Source organism: Sus scrofa, chromosome 1 (genome assembly GCF_000003025.6).
Source record: "Sus scrofa isolate TJ Tabasco breed Duroc chromosome 1, Sscrofa11.1, whole genome shotgun sequence".
In the NCBI taxonomy this organism is placed as follows: Eukaryota; Metazoa; Chordata; class Mammalia; order Artiodactyla; family Suidae; genus Sus; species Sus scrofa.
Genome location: NC_010443.5, coordinates 115953474 through 115968322, shown reverse-complemented (window position 1 = coordinate 115968322; position 14849 = coordinate 115953474). Strand labels below are relative to the sequence as shown.

The following is a 14849-nucleotide window of genomic DNA, read 5'->3' as shown; positions in this document are numbered from 1 at the left end:
TGGAAATATAAAAAACTGTAACATCTCAATAACAAAAGACAAATAACCCAAATACAAAATAGGCAAAGGAGGAGTTCCCGTCGTGGCGCAGTGGTTAACGAATCCGACTAGGAACCATGAGGTTGCGGGTTCGATCCCTGCCCTTGCTCAGTGGGTTGACGATCTGGCGTTGCCCTGAGCTGTGGTGTAGGTTGCAGACACGGCTCGGATCCCGCGTTGCTGTGGCTCTGGCGTAGGCCGGTGACTACAGCTCCGATTCAACCCCTAGCCTGGGAACCTCCATATGCCGCAGGAGCGGCCCAAGAAATAGCAACAATAACAACAACAACAACAACAACAAAAAAGACAAAAAGACAAAAAAAAACAAAAAACAAAAAACAAAAAAAAACAAAATAGGCAAAGGATATGAACAGACATGTCTCCAAAGAAGATATAAAATAGGCCAATAAACTCATGAAAACATGCTCAACAAATTAGCCATCAAAGAAATGCAGATCAAAAACACAATGGGATATCATTTCAGACCCACTAGGAGGGCTATGATAAAAAGTCAGATGATAACAAGTGGTGTCAAGGGTGTGGGGACATGAGAATGCTCATACCCTACTGGTGGGAATGTAAAAGAGTAAAGCCACTTTGGCAGTTTGGCAGTTCCTCATGTGATCCAGCAATCCAGCTGGATGAAAATACATGTCTACACAAAAACTTGTATACAAATGTTCACAGCACCATTATTCATAATAAAGTGGAAACAACCTAGATGTCCAATGGATATACAGGTAAAGTGTGGTTATCCATATAATGGAATATTATTTGGCAATAAAAAAGAAATTAGGTATTGATACATGCTATAACATGGTTGAATCTTGAAAACATTATGCATAGTGAAAGAAGCCAGACACAAAGGACCACAAATTATATGACAATATTTATACGAAATGTCAAAAATAGGCAAATCTCTGTAAGAGACTTAAAATAAATTGGTAGTTGCCTGGGAAGAGAGGCAGATATTGGGGGAGAATGAGGAGTGACAGGTAATACGCATGGGATTTCTTTTTGGGGTGATGAAAGTGTTCTAAAATTGATTTTGGTGATGGTTGTATAACTGTGAATATACTAAAAACCACTGAAATGTACATTTGGAGTGGGTGAATCATATGTTAATTATATCTTAATGAAGCTGTTTAAGAAACAAAAATATTGTAACCTATTGGGAATGTCAGAAATTAGTACCACCATTAAAGACCTGAAGGATATAAGAATGGTCCCTGTAATATGTTCACACTTCATTCTCCAGTCCGATCCTTGCAGAAACCACAATAGCCTCAATCACTTGCTGGATCCCTGGGCAGCAGCTGTAGACTGTAATTCAACAGGATCCGTGACACATCCCCTAGAAAGAGGGTGCTCCCTCTGGGGACTTAGACCTCTAACTTAGCAAAGCCCAGAGTTCCAGGAACAGGAAGCACACAGTCCTCCAGAGGTCTTTGGAAATGATAAGCAGGGCCACTCCTACTTCTATTCCTTTGTTTGTGGACCATGTACACTTTTCGTTGTGAACACAGCCTCATATTGAAGTCTTTGGTTCAATGATTGACCTGGCACTCCACCTTTACAGAGTATTGCCTCCACACTCGTGCTTCAACTGTGTCATCAGTAGGACATTTCATGGCTCTACCAGGCTGCCTGCTTCTGGATGGTGCTGCAGATGATGTGACCAGGGCATCCATGGTCATGGGCTCATTCCTGCACCTTCTTCTCTGTGAACTGGGTCCCCTGTAAGGATGAAATTTTGCATGGGTTTCCATCCCTACGGAACATGAATTCTGTAAACCCCCAGATAATTGCTGGCTGAGGTTCTACAGATAGGAAAGGCAAATCCATGTCCATAAGCAACTTGAGGGCAAATTACTGACCCTTTCAGAATGGAAGGGGCCCAATTTAGTAAACTTATCACAAAATGGCTATGACTCTGAGGGTTAATGGTCTATAGTTTTATTTTCTAATAAAACCTTTGGTCTGGTTTTGGCATCAGAGTGATGCTGGCCTCATGAATGAATTGGGAAATGTTCCTTCTTTTAGTTTCAGTAAGACCCTGTGTAGAGTTGGAATTATTTATTCCTTAAATATGTGGTAGAATTCAACAGTGGAACTACTTGGGTTCAAAGTGTTCTTTGTTGGATGGTTTTTAACTTCAAATGCAATTTATTTATGATATATAACATTTTTTTCAGGTGATTTATTTGTTGCTTTTTAGGGCCACAACTGCAACATATGGAAGTTCCCAGGCTAGGGGCTAAGTCAGAGCTACAGCTGCCAGCCTACACCATAGCCACAGCAACTTGGGATCCAAGCTTCATCTGCGTCCTACACCACAGCTCACAGCAACGCCGGATCCTTAACCCAGTGAGCAAGGCCAGGGATCGAAACTGCATCCTCATGGACACTAGCTGGATTTGTTTCTGCTGCACCACAATGAGAACTCCTATTTCTTACTAAAGTTTTTGTTTTTTTATGATTTTTATTTTTTCCATTATAGTTGATTTACAGTGTTCTGTTGATAGCTACTGTATAGCAAAGTGATGCAGTTATATATATATATTCCTTTTCTCACATTATCCTCCATCATGTTCCATCACAAGTGACCGGATATAGTTCCCTGTACTATCCAGCAGGATCTCACTGCTTATCCACTCCAAATGCAATAGTTCGCATCTACTAATCCCAAATTCCCAGTCCATTCCACTCCCTCCCCTCCCCCTTGGTAACCACAAGTCTGTTCTCTGAGTCCATGAATTTATTTTCTGTGGAAAGGTTCACTTGTACTGTATATTAGATTCCAGATATAAGTGATATCACATGGTATTTGTCTTTCTCTTTCTGACTTAACTTCACTTAGTATGAGAATCTCCAGTTTCACCCATGTTCCTGCAAATGTTATTATTTGGTTCTTTTCTATGACTGAGTAGTAATTCTTTTTGTATATATACCACATCTTCTTAATCCATTCATCTGTTGATGGACATTTAGGTTGTTTCCATGTCTTGGCTATTGTGAATAGTGCTGCAATGAGCATACAAATAGTGCATGTATCTTTTTCAAGAAAAGATTTGTCCAGATATATGCCCAAGAGTGGGATTGCTGGATCACATGGTAGCTCTATATTTAGTTTACCGAGGTACTTAAAGTTTTGATAGTACATGTCTTTAAAGGAATTGGTCCATTTCATCTAAGTTACTGAATTTATGGGCACAGAATTGTTTACTGTATCCAATATTATCCATTTAATGTCTGTCAATTCTGTAATGATGCTACTTTCCAGTTTAGGGCAAAACCCTAGACAAACAATACTTCTTTAGAAACAATAAACCTTTCTTTTCTAGTATAATTTAAATATAATGCTATATATTTTTCTCTGAGCACTGATTTAGCTACACTCTACAAAATTTGATGTTGTATTTTTATTTCATTCTGTTAAGATATTTTCTAATTCCCCCTGAGAATTCTTATTTGATTCATGGATTATTTAGCAGTATGTTGTTTAACTTCTAAATATTTGGGGATATTTCATATATTTTTGTGTTACTAATTCCTACTTTAATTCCATTACAGTCAGAGACTATATATTTTGCAATACTTCTCTTCTTTTAAATTTGTTGAGACATGTGTTTTGGCCCTGATTACTCAATAAATATTTCATGTGTAATTTTATTTTATTTTTATTTTTTTTGGTCTTTTTTGTCTTTTTGGGGGCTGCACCCACGGCAATTGGAGTTGTAGCTGCTGGCCTATACCACAGCCACAGCAACACCAGATCCGAGCTGTGTCTGTAACCTACATCACAGCTCACAGCAATGCTGGATCCTTACCCCACTGAGCGAGACCAGGGATGGAACCTGCATCCTCATGGATGCTCGGGTTTGCTCACCTCTGAGCCATGATGGAAACTCCTCCATGTGCAATTTTAAAGATGATGTGTTCTGCTATTATTGGGTAGACAGTCCATAAATGTCAATAAGGCAAAAATGATTTGATAGTGTTGTTCAGGATTTCTATATCTTACTGAATTTTTGGTCTATATATTCTAGCAATTGCTGAGAGAAGAAAAGTCTTTCAAGTAAAATTCTCTTATTTTTCTTCAGTTTAGAATATCCTTATTACTCTGTCATTCCCAAAGGATACTTTTTTTTTTTTTTTTTTTCCCACTGTACAGCAAGGGGGTCAGGTTATCCTTACATGTATACATTGCAGTTACAGTTTTTTCCCCCACCCTTTTTTCTGTTGCGACATGAGTATCTAGACATAGTTCTCAATGCTATAAAGGATACTTTTAATAGAGATATAATTCTGGATTGACTCTTTTTTCTTTCTATGCTACCTTAATTATTCTGTTTCATTAGTTTCTAATGAGAAACCCATAATTATTTGAATCACTGTTCCCCTATACATAATATGTCATTTCCCCCGGCTGCTCTCAAGATCTTTTCTTTATCTTTGGTATCAGCCTTTGATTATGATGTGTCCAAGCATCATTTTCTTTACATACAGTTTGGGTTTCACTGAACTTCTTTAACCTGTAAATGCATGTATTTCACTAAATTTGGAAATTTTGGTCTACTATTTCAAATACTTTTCTCCACTAATGTCTTTTTCCTCTTCAAAAACTTCAATGACCCAAATATTAGACTCTTTTAGTACTGTCCACAGGTTTCTTAATTTCTACTAATTTTTTTTCCTATCTTCATTTTCTGTTGTTTGGATGAGATAATTTCTACTTACTATCTTCAAAGTCACTGATTCTTTTCACTGTTATCTATATCCTGTTATTGAGCTCACTTGGACTTTTATATTTTCAGAAATTATATTCTTAAATTCTAAAATTTATATTTCATTCTTTTTTATAATTATTTCTCTGCCAAGAACGTCTATCTTTCCATTTCAAGACTGTTTACTTTTATACCATGGAGTGTGGTTATGATGGCTATAATAACTCCTTTAAAGGGTTTTACAAATAATTCCAAAGTCTGGATCATTTTAGGATTGGCATTTGCTAACTGTCTTTTTTGTTAAAAGAATTGGTCATATTTTCATGGTTTGTACTGTGTAAAATAATTCTGAATATACTTTGAATATTATAATTGTAAAACTCTGGGTCCTGCTAAAAATCCTTAATAGCTTTAGTTTTTTATAGCCTCAGGTTAAGTTTGATGCTCTACTATTGCATCATGACTAAAACTGAGAGTGTTAAATTTTTTTAAGTCTTTAGAAAACTAACAATAGCTGAATATGTCTTTACTATAGTAATAACAAAAAGCTATGTTCAAAGGAAAAAGGCTAGATACAACCTCATTAAAACTGGGAACAATACAAATGTCTATCCCTACTATGGTTAAACATTATCTGACATGTGTAAGCCAATGAAAATTCAAAACAGAAAAAAGTAGGAGGTACAAAAAAACTTCAGTACAATGAAAACACGTATATTTCTAAGACAAATGCAAATAAAATAAGTAAAATAATAATAAAAGTGCAAATAAGTTTTTTTAAAACTCAACCACTTTTAAAAGTCTCTGCCAAGCAACATTTCTGCCAAAGAAGCAATCAAAACCAGAGGTTATCAAATCTGGAATTTATTCTAAATGCGAAAGTAAACCAGAAATTTAGCTTCATATTTCTCCATATTATACTGAGTCATCCAGCAGACTCAATACTATTTGCTCAAGAATATAAAATTTCCAACCTGATTTAAAATGCTGTTTTTATGCCATACTAAATAGGGTAAGGAAGATCCTTCTCTAAACAAGAAAAACCAGAAGCACTATGGTTGGTGCTGGTGTTTGCTGGTGATCTTTAATAACGGTTTCTCAAACTTTTGCTTCAGCAGTTTCCTTCCTTCCAACTCACTTTATTAAAATAAAACAAACAAAAACCCTTCAAATGTGAAATACAGAAGAGTGGCTTCTATTTCCCTGACTGAATCAATTGTTGGCACCATAGAAGCCTCCAGAGAGGCTGGTGTTTCAGAAATGGTCAGCTGCATCAAACACTGCTAAGAGCATGAGTAAGATGAGATTAGATGAACATGGCATTGTGGAGGTCACTGGTGACCTTAGTAAGGCAGTTTTAATTAAGTGATGTGGGTGTAAGGCTAGAATGTATAGCAGATAAATAGAAATGACAGGGGCAGGCAACTCTTTTAAGCATGTTGGTTATTCAGGTGAAGAAAGAAGTGAGTCAACAGCTAAAGGGAAATATAAGGTCAAAAAATAATGTTTAAAGATGGAATGTACAAATGGGAATAATCCAGCAGAGAAGGAGAGATTACTGATATTTATCTGCCACTGCTTGTAGGGTGTTGATTCTGGCATCAGGAAGGACTCTTATCCTGTCGGCATAAGGAGACACTGTCAGTTTGAGGACCCAACTGGGAGCCTGAGATAAGCACTGCTTGGAGTTTGCTCTTATGAGATAGTGAGGGGGGGTGAGGAAGAATGCAGGAACATAAATGAAGGGTATATTCACTTGTTGGTGGGCCCTCATCATTTCTTGTCTGGATCAATGCATTTAATAAATGACTGGAGAGACCAAATATTGCATCATCTTTAAGGGAAAACATAAAAATTTGCAAAATTGGAATAAAACTCTAAATCAGAATTAAACTAGAGTAAGATAATTCCAGGTTTATGATAATCTTTTTCCTCTTCATTAACTTACCTATATTTTTTCATGATAAGATAAATGGTTTCAGGGCTATGTCATCCTGGGGATACCTAGATTTAACTCTTTTACATTTTTAACAAATTCTTATGAGATACATTTTAGAATATTGTAATTGAGAACTTACCATTCTAACCTACTGAGAACAAAATATTTGCTGTTATAATGAAATAAAATGCATACGTACTCTGAATAGTATTTCTTCATTCCATTTTGGATTCAAAGTCTAAAAGATAATAAACATAGTATAATTAACTGTTTAATATTTTGTCATATAAAAATAAAACAAAGCATATTTTTAAATATTTTGAACACTGCTAAGTCTAACCTTTTTAATGGTTTTCGTTTGCACACTTGTAAAAACTCCATTCATTGGGTCATATAACGTCACTCTCACATAAGGATCACTGTTAAAATTTAAAAACAAGTTAATTGCTGTTTGTTTCCAAACTCAGGTTATTCAGACTATAAAAATCACAGAATTTTCCTTGTTAACAATTTCTACAATTATTTTCTACACTTAAAAGTAAGGATTCTTTAGGCAGGGGTAAGTAAGTATAATAACTTTTGCATCTTGTTAAAAATCTAAAATACCATGTTAGTGAAATAGACAAAGAATTAGAAAACCTTTTAATCACAACTTAATGATTTCCAATCTTTTTAGACATTTTATTTGATTTTTATTCCATTCTTTCCTCTTTTGAGTTAAGAAAGTTAACTCAATGATTCAAGTATATTCTATGTACAGGATTCAGACCATCTTTGCAAGACCTCAGGTTGTTCCAAGTTACCTTATATATGTATAAGCTCTTTTTACAAAACAAAGACAAAGTGCTTCATTTCAAAATAATTATGTGCTATGTACCCCTTTTACAAAGAGACATGGAAAAGGAGTTTTCCAATTCATGAACACGGCATATTTATCCACTGGTTTAGATCTTCAATTTCCTTCAGCAATACTTTTAGTTTTCAATGTACAGTTCTTGCAAATCTTTTGTTAAGTTTATTTCTAAGTTTTTAAGTTTTACACTATTGTAAACATATTTTTAAAATTCATTTTCCAATTGTCCAGTGACTGATAGGATATAAACATATAACTAATTTTGGTGCTTTGAACTTTTTTCTTATGGCCTTGTATCTTAGTTTCAGCAACTTTTTCATAGATTCCTTAGGATTTTCTATGTATACAATGAGACTATCTGCAAATAAAAAGTTTTATTCTTGGAAAACTGTATTTTTTTTTCTTACTATAGTACATGGCTGTATTATTTTTTTTTTCTTACCATATTATATGGCTAGGACATCCAGTACTGTATTGAAATGAATGTGAGAGCAGACAATCTTTCTTATTCCTGAGTTTAAGTAGAGAGCATTCAGACTGTCATCATTGGGTATGATGTTAGCTATTGATTTTCTCACAGAAAACTTTAATCAGGTCTAGAATTTCCATCTGTCTCTAGTTTGCTAAGAGTTTTCTATCATGAATGGGTGCTGAATTTTGTCAGATCCTTTTTCTGCTTTTATTGAAATGACTTTTTAAAAATTCTATTAATATGGTAAATTACACTGATTTAAACCAATCTTACATGTTATTATTAGTTTGTTGAGAGTTTTTATCATAAAAGGGTTTTGAATTTTGTCAAATGCTCTTTCCACATCTATTGAGATGATTGTGCATTTCTTCTTCTGTATGACATTAATATGATGGGCTACGGTTACTGATTTCAAAAAAAAATTTTTTTTTTTTTTGTCTTTTTGCCATTTCTTGGGCCGCTTCTGCAGCATACGGAGGTTCCCAGGCTAGAGGTCTAATCAGAGCTGCAGCTGCCAGCCTACGCCAGAGCCACAGCAATGCGGGATCTGAGCCACGTCTGTGACCTACACCACAGCTCACGGAAACACCGGATCCTTAACCCACTGAGAAAGGCCAGGGATCCAACCCACAACCTCATGGTTCCTAGTCAGATTCGTTAACTACTGAGCCATGACAGGAATTCCTGATTTTTTTTAAATGTTGAAGAAAGCTTGTATTCATAGGAAAAATCCCACCTAGTCTAATAAAGCTATATATTATTCAATACAGGGCTATTCAAGTTTTCTACTTCTTCGGTGATTAATTTTGGTAATTTCTGTCTTTCAAAGATTTTGTCTACTTCATCTAAGTTGTGCATGATTCTTTATTGTGATGAAGTTGGGCACAGTGTTCCTTTTTGTCATTTTCAATTCTGTAGGATCTATAGTGATGCCCTGCTTTTATTACCATTACAGTAACCTGTGCCTTCTCTCTTTTGCTCTTCATTAGTCTAGCTAGAAGTTTAAAATTTTTATGGATCCTTTCGAAGAACAAGCTTTTGATTTCAATAACTTTTTTCTATCATTGTCCATTTTCTATTCAAAGCAACTCAGCTATGGAAAAAAGATCTAAACAGATAATAGGATTGCTGCTCAAGAAACAGAATTTCTGCTTCTTGCCAAGTAAGATAATTAACTGCATACTAAAATTTTAAAAAATACTCATCAGAGAGAAAGTACAAAATCCAGTGTCCACAGCTTAATACTTATAATGTCTAAGATATAATCCAAAACTATATAATCTATTAAAAAAACAGGAAAATGTTTTGAATCTGCTATTGTATGTGTGATTCACAGTCAGCTAGAAATGTCAGTAAAACATCATTTGGAAATCTCCTCTCCAGTTCTTTCCCTTCCAGAATCCCCACCACTACTATGTTTTCTTCAGATTCAAGTTTTCTGATTACGCAGGCCAAGAATATTACAATTTTCCCATTTTCTGATTCCAAGTGGCCTTAGACTAATTTATAAAACTGGGGACTCAGTGCAACTCCCCACCTCCAAACATGGACTCTCTACTAGACTCTACCTGTTCTATTCACTCTCCAATGCCTTTAAATTTCTGCTTTTTTGTAATATGTTCAGAGTTTATGGTTGTTATCTGCTCGAGGATTAGTCTATTAGAATTTTACTGATTCCTAGAAACGGAACTCAAAAATGTATCTTACGACTACCACTCTGAGTGGTGTACTTTTGCCTAATTTCACAAACTCAATAATTCAGATATCAGGGAATTTAGTAAACCATCAACTAGGAATATTGTTCTACCTCATACAACAGTTTACTAAAAATGTTACTCAACTTTTAATTTAATCAAAGTTTGGAAAAAATTATTATTATTATTATTATTATTATTTTTTTTTTTGGTCTTTTTGCCATTTCTTGGGCCGCTGTCACGGCATATGGAGGTTCCCAGGCTAGGGGTCTAATTAGAACTGTAGCCACCGGCCTATGCCAGAGCCACAGCAACACGGGATCCGAGCCATGTCTGTGACCTACACCACATCTCATGGCAACACCGGATCCTTAACCCACTGAGCAAGGCCAGGGATCAAACCCACAACCTCATGGTTCCTAGTCGGATTCATTAACCACTGTGTCACGATGGGAACTTCAAAGTTTGGAAAAAATTAATCAACAAAAGGAAAATTTAAAAATTACAACCCAACTTGTTATACTTACCTAGCTCCCAAGATATCCTTCTTGGCAAGGCCTATTCCAGCTATAACTTTTACCCTCACAATTCGAGAATTTTCCTAAAATACAAAAATTGGTGTTTTATTTTCATGTAATCTTTAACTTAAGACAATGTAATCATGATATTAAAATTAATTCAAAGAATCTTTTTTAGTAATTAATTTGATTCAAAGCTATATAAAAGACAATGAAAATTAGATTGTTATTTGTAATGACCTGATTATCTACAAAGAAAAGCAAAAAAAAACTAGAGTCAAATTGTTAGAATGAATAAGAATATATCATTGCTTACAAGAAAATCTAGTCAAATTATTGGAACTTTTATGAATTTATCATTGTTGCTATGTACATGACCACACAAAATTGAGAGTTCAGAGTCATTTGTAATAACTATTTAATCAAGTAATTATTTTAAAAACCCCATTCAATAAACTATTAAAACTATAATGTATTGATATTATAATATATGAAATATTAAATTTCTTGGTTATCATAATATTATAAGGCTTTATTTATATAAGAATGTCTTACTTTAAGAGATACATATTGAAGTATTTAGGGATAAAGTATGATAAAGTTTACAATGTACTCTGAAATGGCTCAACAAATAAAAAGTTAAACATGAGTGTATGTGTGTGTATATGGAAATAAAGAGAATAAGCAAAATGTTACCAATCTGTGCTAATGGATAATCAGATGTTTGTTATACTACTCTTTTCACTGTCCCAAAGATTTGAAATTGTTCAAAATAAAAAGTAGATTAAAAAATACTACAAAAGAGAAAGCATATTTAAAAAATTCAGAAGTAAGCTAAATTGTCAGATACAGAGAATATAATTAATAAGAAATGTCAAAAACTTTTACAGTAAAATTTTCAAATTACTAAAGCAAATAAGGCAAATGTAAATAAAGGAAGAAATTCACTGTGTTCTTGGATGCAAATATTTAATATCTTTATTTGTTTCCTCCAAAGTAACTTATACATTCAATACAATTCCAATTTTCTAAAATTCATAGGGAATAATGAGAATGAGTAAAGAGGTAAATAATAACACTTGATCACTATCTTACACTGTATAAAAAACAAGTTCCAGATACATTAAAATTCAAAAGTGAAAAAGAAAACTTTAAAAATTTCATAAGATATTTTAGAATAATTTTATGACATTAAAGTAGGAAAAGATTTTTTAAAAGTACAAACCCTAATGGAAAAAGACACTAGAGTTGACATTAAAATTATATGTATATTTTGTATGAAAAAAGACACTATGAGCAAAATGAAAGACAAGGCGAAAACAGAGTAAAGCATCTAAAATACGCATCATTGACAAATTTTGATTATCCAGAATATATAAAGAATTCCTAAAAGTCAATGAGTGATATTTAAAGACTATAATACAAGAAATCATGGAAAATGGCCAATAAACACATGAAAAGATTCTCAATTTCACTGGTCAAAAGAGAGAACTCAAGAAATTCCCTGGTAGGAGAGTAGATTAAAGATCTAGGATTATCACTGCTATGGCATGGATTTGATCCTTAGCCTGGAAACTTCTGCAGGCCACGGGCACCTAAGTCAAATAAGTAAATAAGTAAAACTCCAATACATCGTTGGTGGGAGTGTAAAGCAAAGAATCATTCTGAAGTGATATTTCGCAATATCTACTGAAGTTCTAAATCAATAACCCATTGTACTTTTAGATATATCCCCTAGATAAACTCTCACTTATGTACACAAGGCCATAAACATAACAGTATTCACAGTAGCATTTATAAGATCAACAAAGAGGAAATAAATGCTGCCCATCAAAAAGCAACCTAAACTAAATTCTATTTTAAAATTATTCCATCAGCAAGTAGTAGGTCATATTCCTTTCTGAGGAGAGGTCTGGGTGGGGAAAAAAATATATATCATAGGGCATTTATTTTAGTCTTTTTCCATTTCTAAATACTTAGAACCACCCTCATTCTTGGAGGTTTGACTTAATAAATATAACTGAAATATTCTATTTACTCTAAAATTCAGATGACATATTCAAATAACATAAAAATCCTTGGCTAGAGAAGCTAGGTAAAATAGCACTTTTCTCCATCACCAAGTAAAATTAAATACACAGTTGATCTTGCAAGAAAGAAGGGAAAAATTCAGGAATCAGAACAAAAGATAGAATTGAAAACAGAGAGGAAAACATAAACTGAAATTTCAGTTTTCTGTAGGGATTGATGCCCAAAAATCTGAAGGTCAGATTTTCCTGGAAGGTCACTGAATAATTAGGCCAATTAAAATATTCCACAGGCCCTACAGCCAAATTCTTCTATATCGGTTGACTGGGAAGTGGCTACTTAGTAGGTCCTTATCTCCAAGACTAATTCTGAAAATTAGAAATATTTTCCATGATAACTTAATAAATATAACCCTCTCAGGTGGTAAAATATAATCAGAAGTCCCCTCAGGAAGTAATATTATTTAATAATCTTATATTTTCAAAGTGCAGATAAGCTTTTATAAATTGTATATGACCTTAAGTGAGGAAAGAAATTATCAAACCCTTCTTAAAAGCTCAATCCATATTTGTGGAGCTCCTGATTTAAAAACCATCCATGTTAGGATACAAAATTAATACACAGAAATCTCTTGCATTCCTATACACTAACAATGAAAGATCAGAAAGAGAAATTAAGGAAACAATCCCATTTATCACTGCATCAAAAAGAATAAAATACTTAGGAATAAATCTACCTAAGGAGGTAAAAGGCCCATACTCTAAAAACTATAGGATACTAACGAAGGAAATCAAAGATGACATAAACAGATCAAAAGAGATGCCATGATCTCGGATTGGAAAAATCAACATTGTAAAAATAACTATTACTATCCAAAGCAATCTATAGATTCAGCACAATCCCTATCAAATTACCAATAGCACTTTTCACAGAACTAGAACAAAAATCTTTTAAATTTGTATGTTAACGCAAAAGATCCTGAAGAGCCAGAGCAATCTTGAGAAAGAAAAGCAGAGCTGGAGGAATCAGATACCCCAACTTCAGACTTTACAACAAAGCTACAGTCAACAAAATAATACAGTACTGGCACAAAGACAGAAACAGAGATCAGTGGAACTGTATAGAAAGCCCAGAAATAAGCCTACACACCTATAGTCAATTAATCTATGACAAGGGAGGTAAGAATATACAATTGAGAAAAGACAGCCTCTTCAATAACGGTGCTGGGAAAACTGGACAGCTACATGTAAAAGAATGAAATTAGAACACTCTTTAACACCATGCACAAAAGTAAACTCAAAATGGATTAAAGATCTAAACAAAAGACTGCATACTATAAAACTCTTAGAGGAAAACATAGAACACTCTTCAACATAATCTGCAGCAATAGCTTTTTTGATTCACCTCCTAGAGTAATGAAAATAAAGCAAAAATAAACAAATGGGGCCTAATTAAACTTAAAAGCTTCTGCACAGCAAAGTAAATCATAAACAAATCAAAAAGACAACCCACAGAATGGGAGGACATATTTGCAAATAAAGCAAATGACAATGGATTAATCTCCCATATATACCAACCATTCATGCAGCTCAATATCAAAAAAACAAACAACCCAATCAAAAAATGGGCAGAAGAACTAAAATAGACATTTCTCCAAAGAAGACATACAGATGGCCAAAAAACACATGAAAACATACTCAACAATGCTAATTACTGGAGAAATGCAAATCAAAACTACAATGAGGTATCACCTCACACCAGTTAGAATGGCCATCATTTAAAAAAAAATCTATAAACAATAAATGGTATAGAGGGTGTGGGGAAAAGAGAACCCTCCTACACTGTTTATGGGAATGTAAATTGGTACAACCACTATGAAGAACAGTATGGAGGTTCTTCGAAAAACTAAATATAGAACTACAATATGATCCAGCAATCCCACTTCTGGGCATACATATGGAGAAAACCATAATTCAAAAAGATACATGCACCCAATGTATATCACAGCACTATTTACAAGAGTCAAGACAAAGAAGCAACCTAAATGTCCATCAACAGGGGATGGATAAAAAAGATGTGGTGCATATATACAATGGAATATTACTCATCCATAAAAAAGAGTGGAATAATGTCATTTGCAGCAACATGGATGAACCTAGAAATTATCATCCTAAGTGAAGTCAGAGTATCTAACAAAAATGATACACAAGAAGTTACAAAAAAGAAAGAGACTCAAAGGTTTTGAAACTAAATTTATGGTTATCAAAGGGGAAACGTGGGGTGGGAGGGATAAATTAGGTTGGGATTGATATATACACACTACTATATATAAAACAGATAGATAACAAAGATCTACTGCATAGCACAGGGTAATCTATTCAATAATCTGTATGGAAAAAGAATCTGAAAAGGATCAGATATATGTACAAGTATTATGATTTACTTTGCTGTATAACTGACACTAACACAACTAAATCAACTGTACTCCAATAAAACTTATTTTTTAAAAACCCATTTATGTTAGCCTCTACTGAATCTATCCCCCAGAAGTCTTCTGGAGAAAAATTTTAAGAAGCATT

At 33.9% G+C, this 14849-nt stretch overlaps 1 protein-coding gene across 2 annotated transcripts in view; it reads right to left on the bottom strand.

Annotated features, from left to right (window-relative positions):
• Positions 1-14849, bottom strand: part of NEDD4 (neural precursor cell expressed, developmentally down-regulated 4, E3 ubiquitin protein ligase) — a 127940-nt gene that overhangs the window by 101562 nt on the left and 11529 nt on the right. Inside the window, exons 2-4 of one of the 2 annotated variants that reach the window (XM_021094888.1) lie at positions 10252-10325; positions 7046-7124; positions 6905-6943 (exon numbers count right to left, since the gene is read on the bottom strand). In XM_021094888.1, coding sequence (XP_020950547.1) covers positions 6905-6943; positions 7046-7124; positions 10252-10325 — 192 coding nt within the window. The remainder of the gene's footprint in view (positions 1-6904; positions 6944-7045; positions 7125-10251; positions 10326-14849) is intronic. The other variant, XM_021094899.1, reaches the window with a different exon arrangement.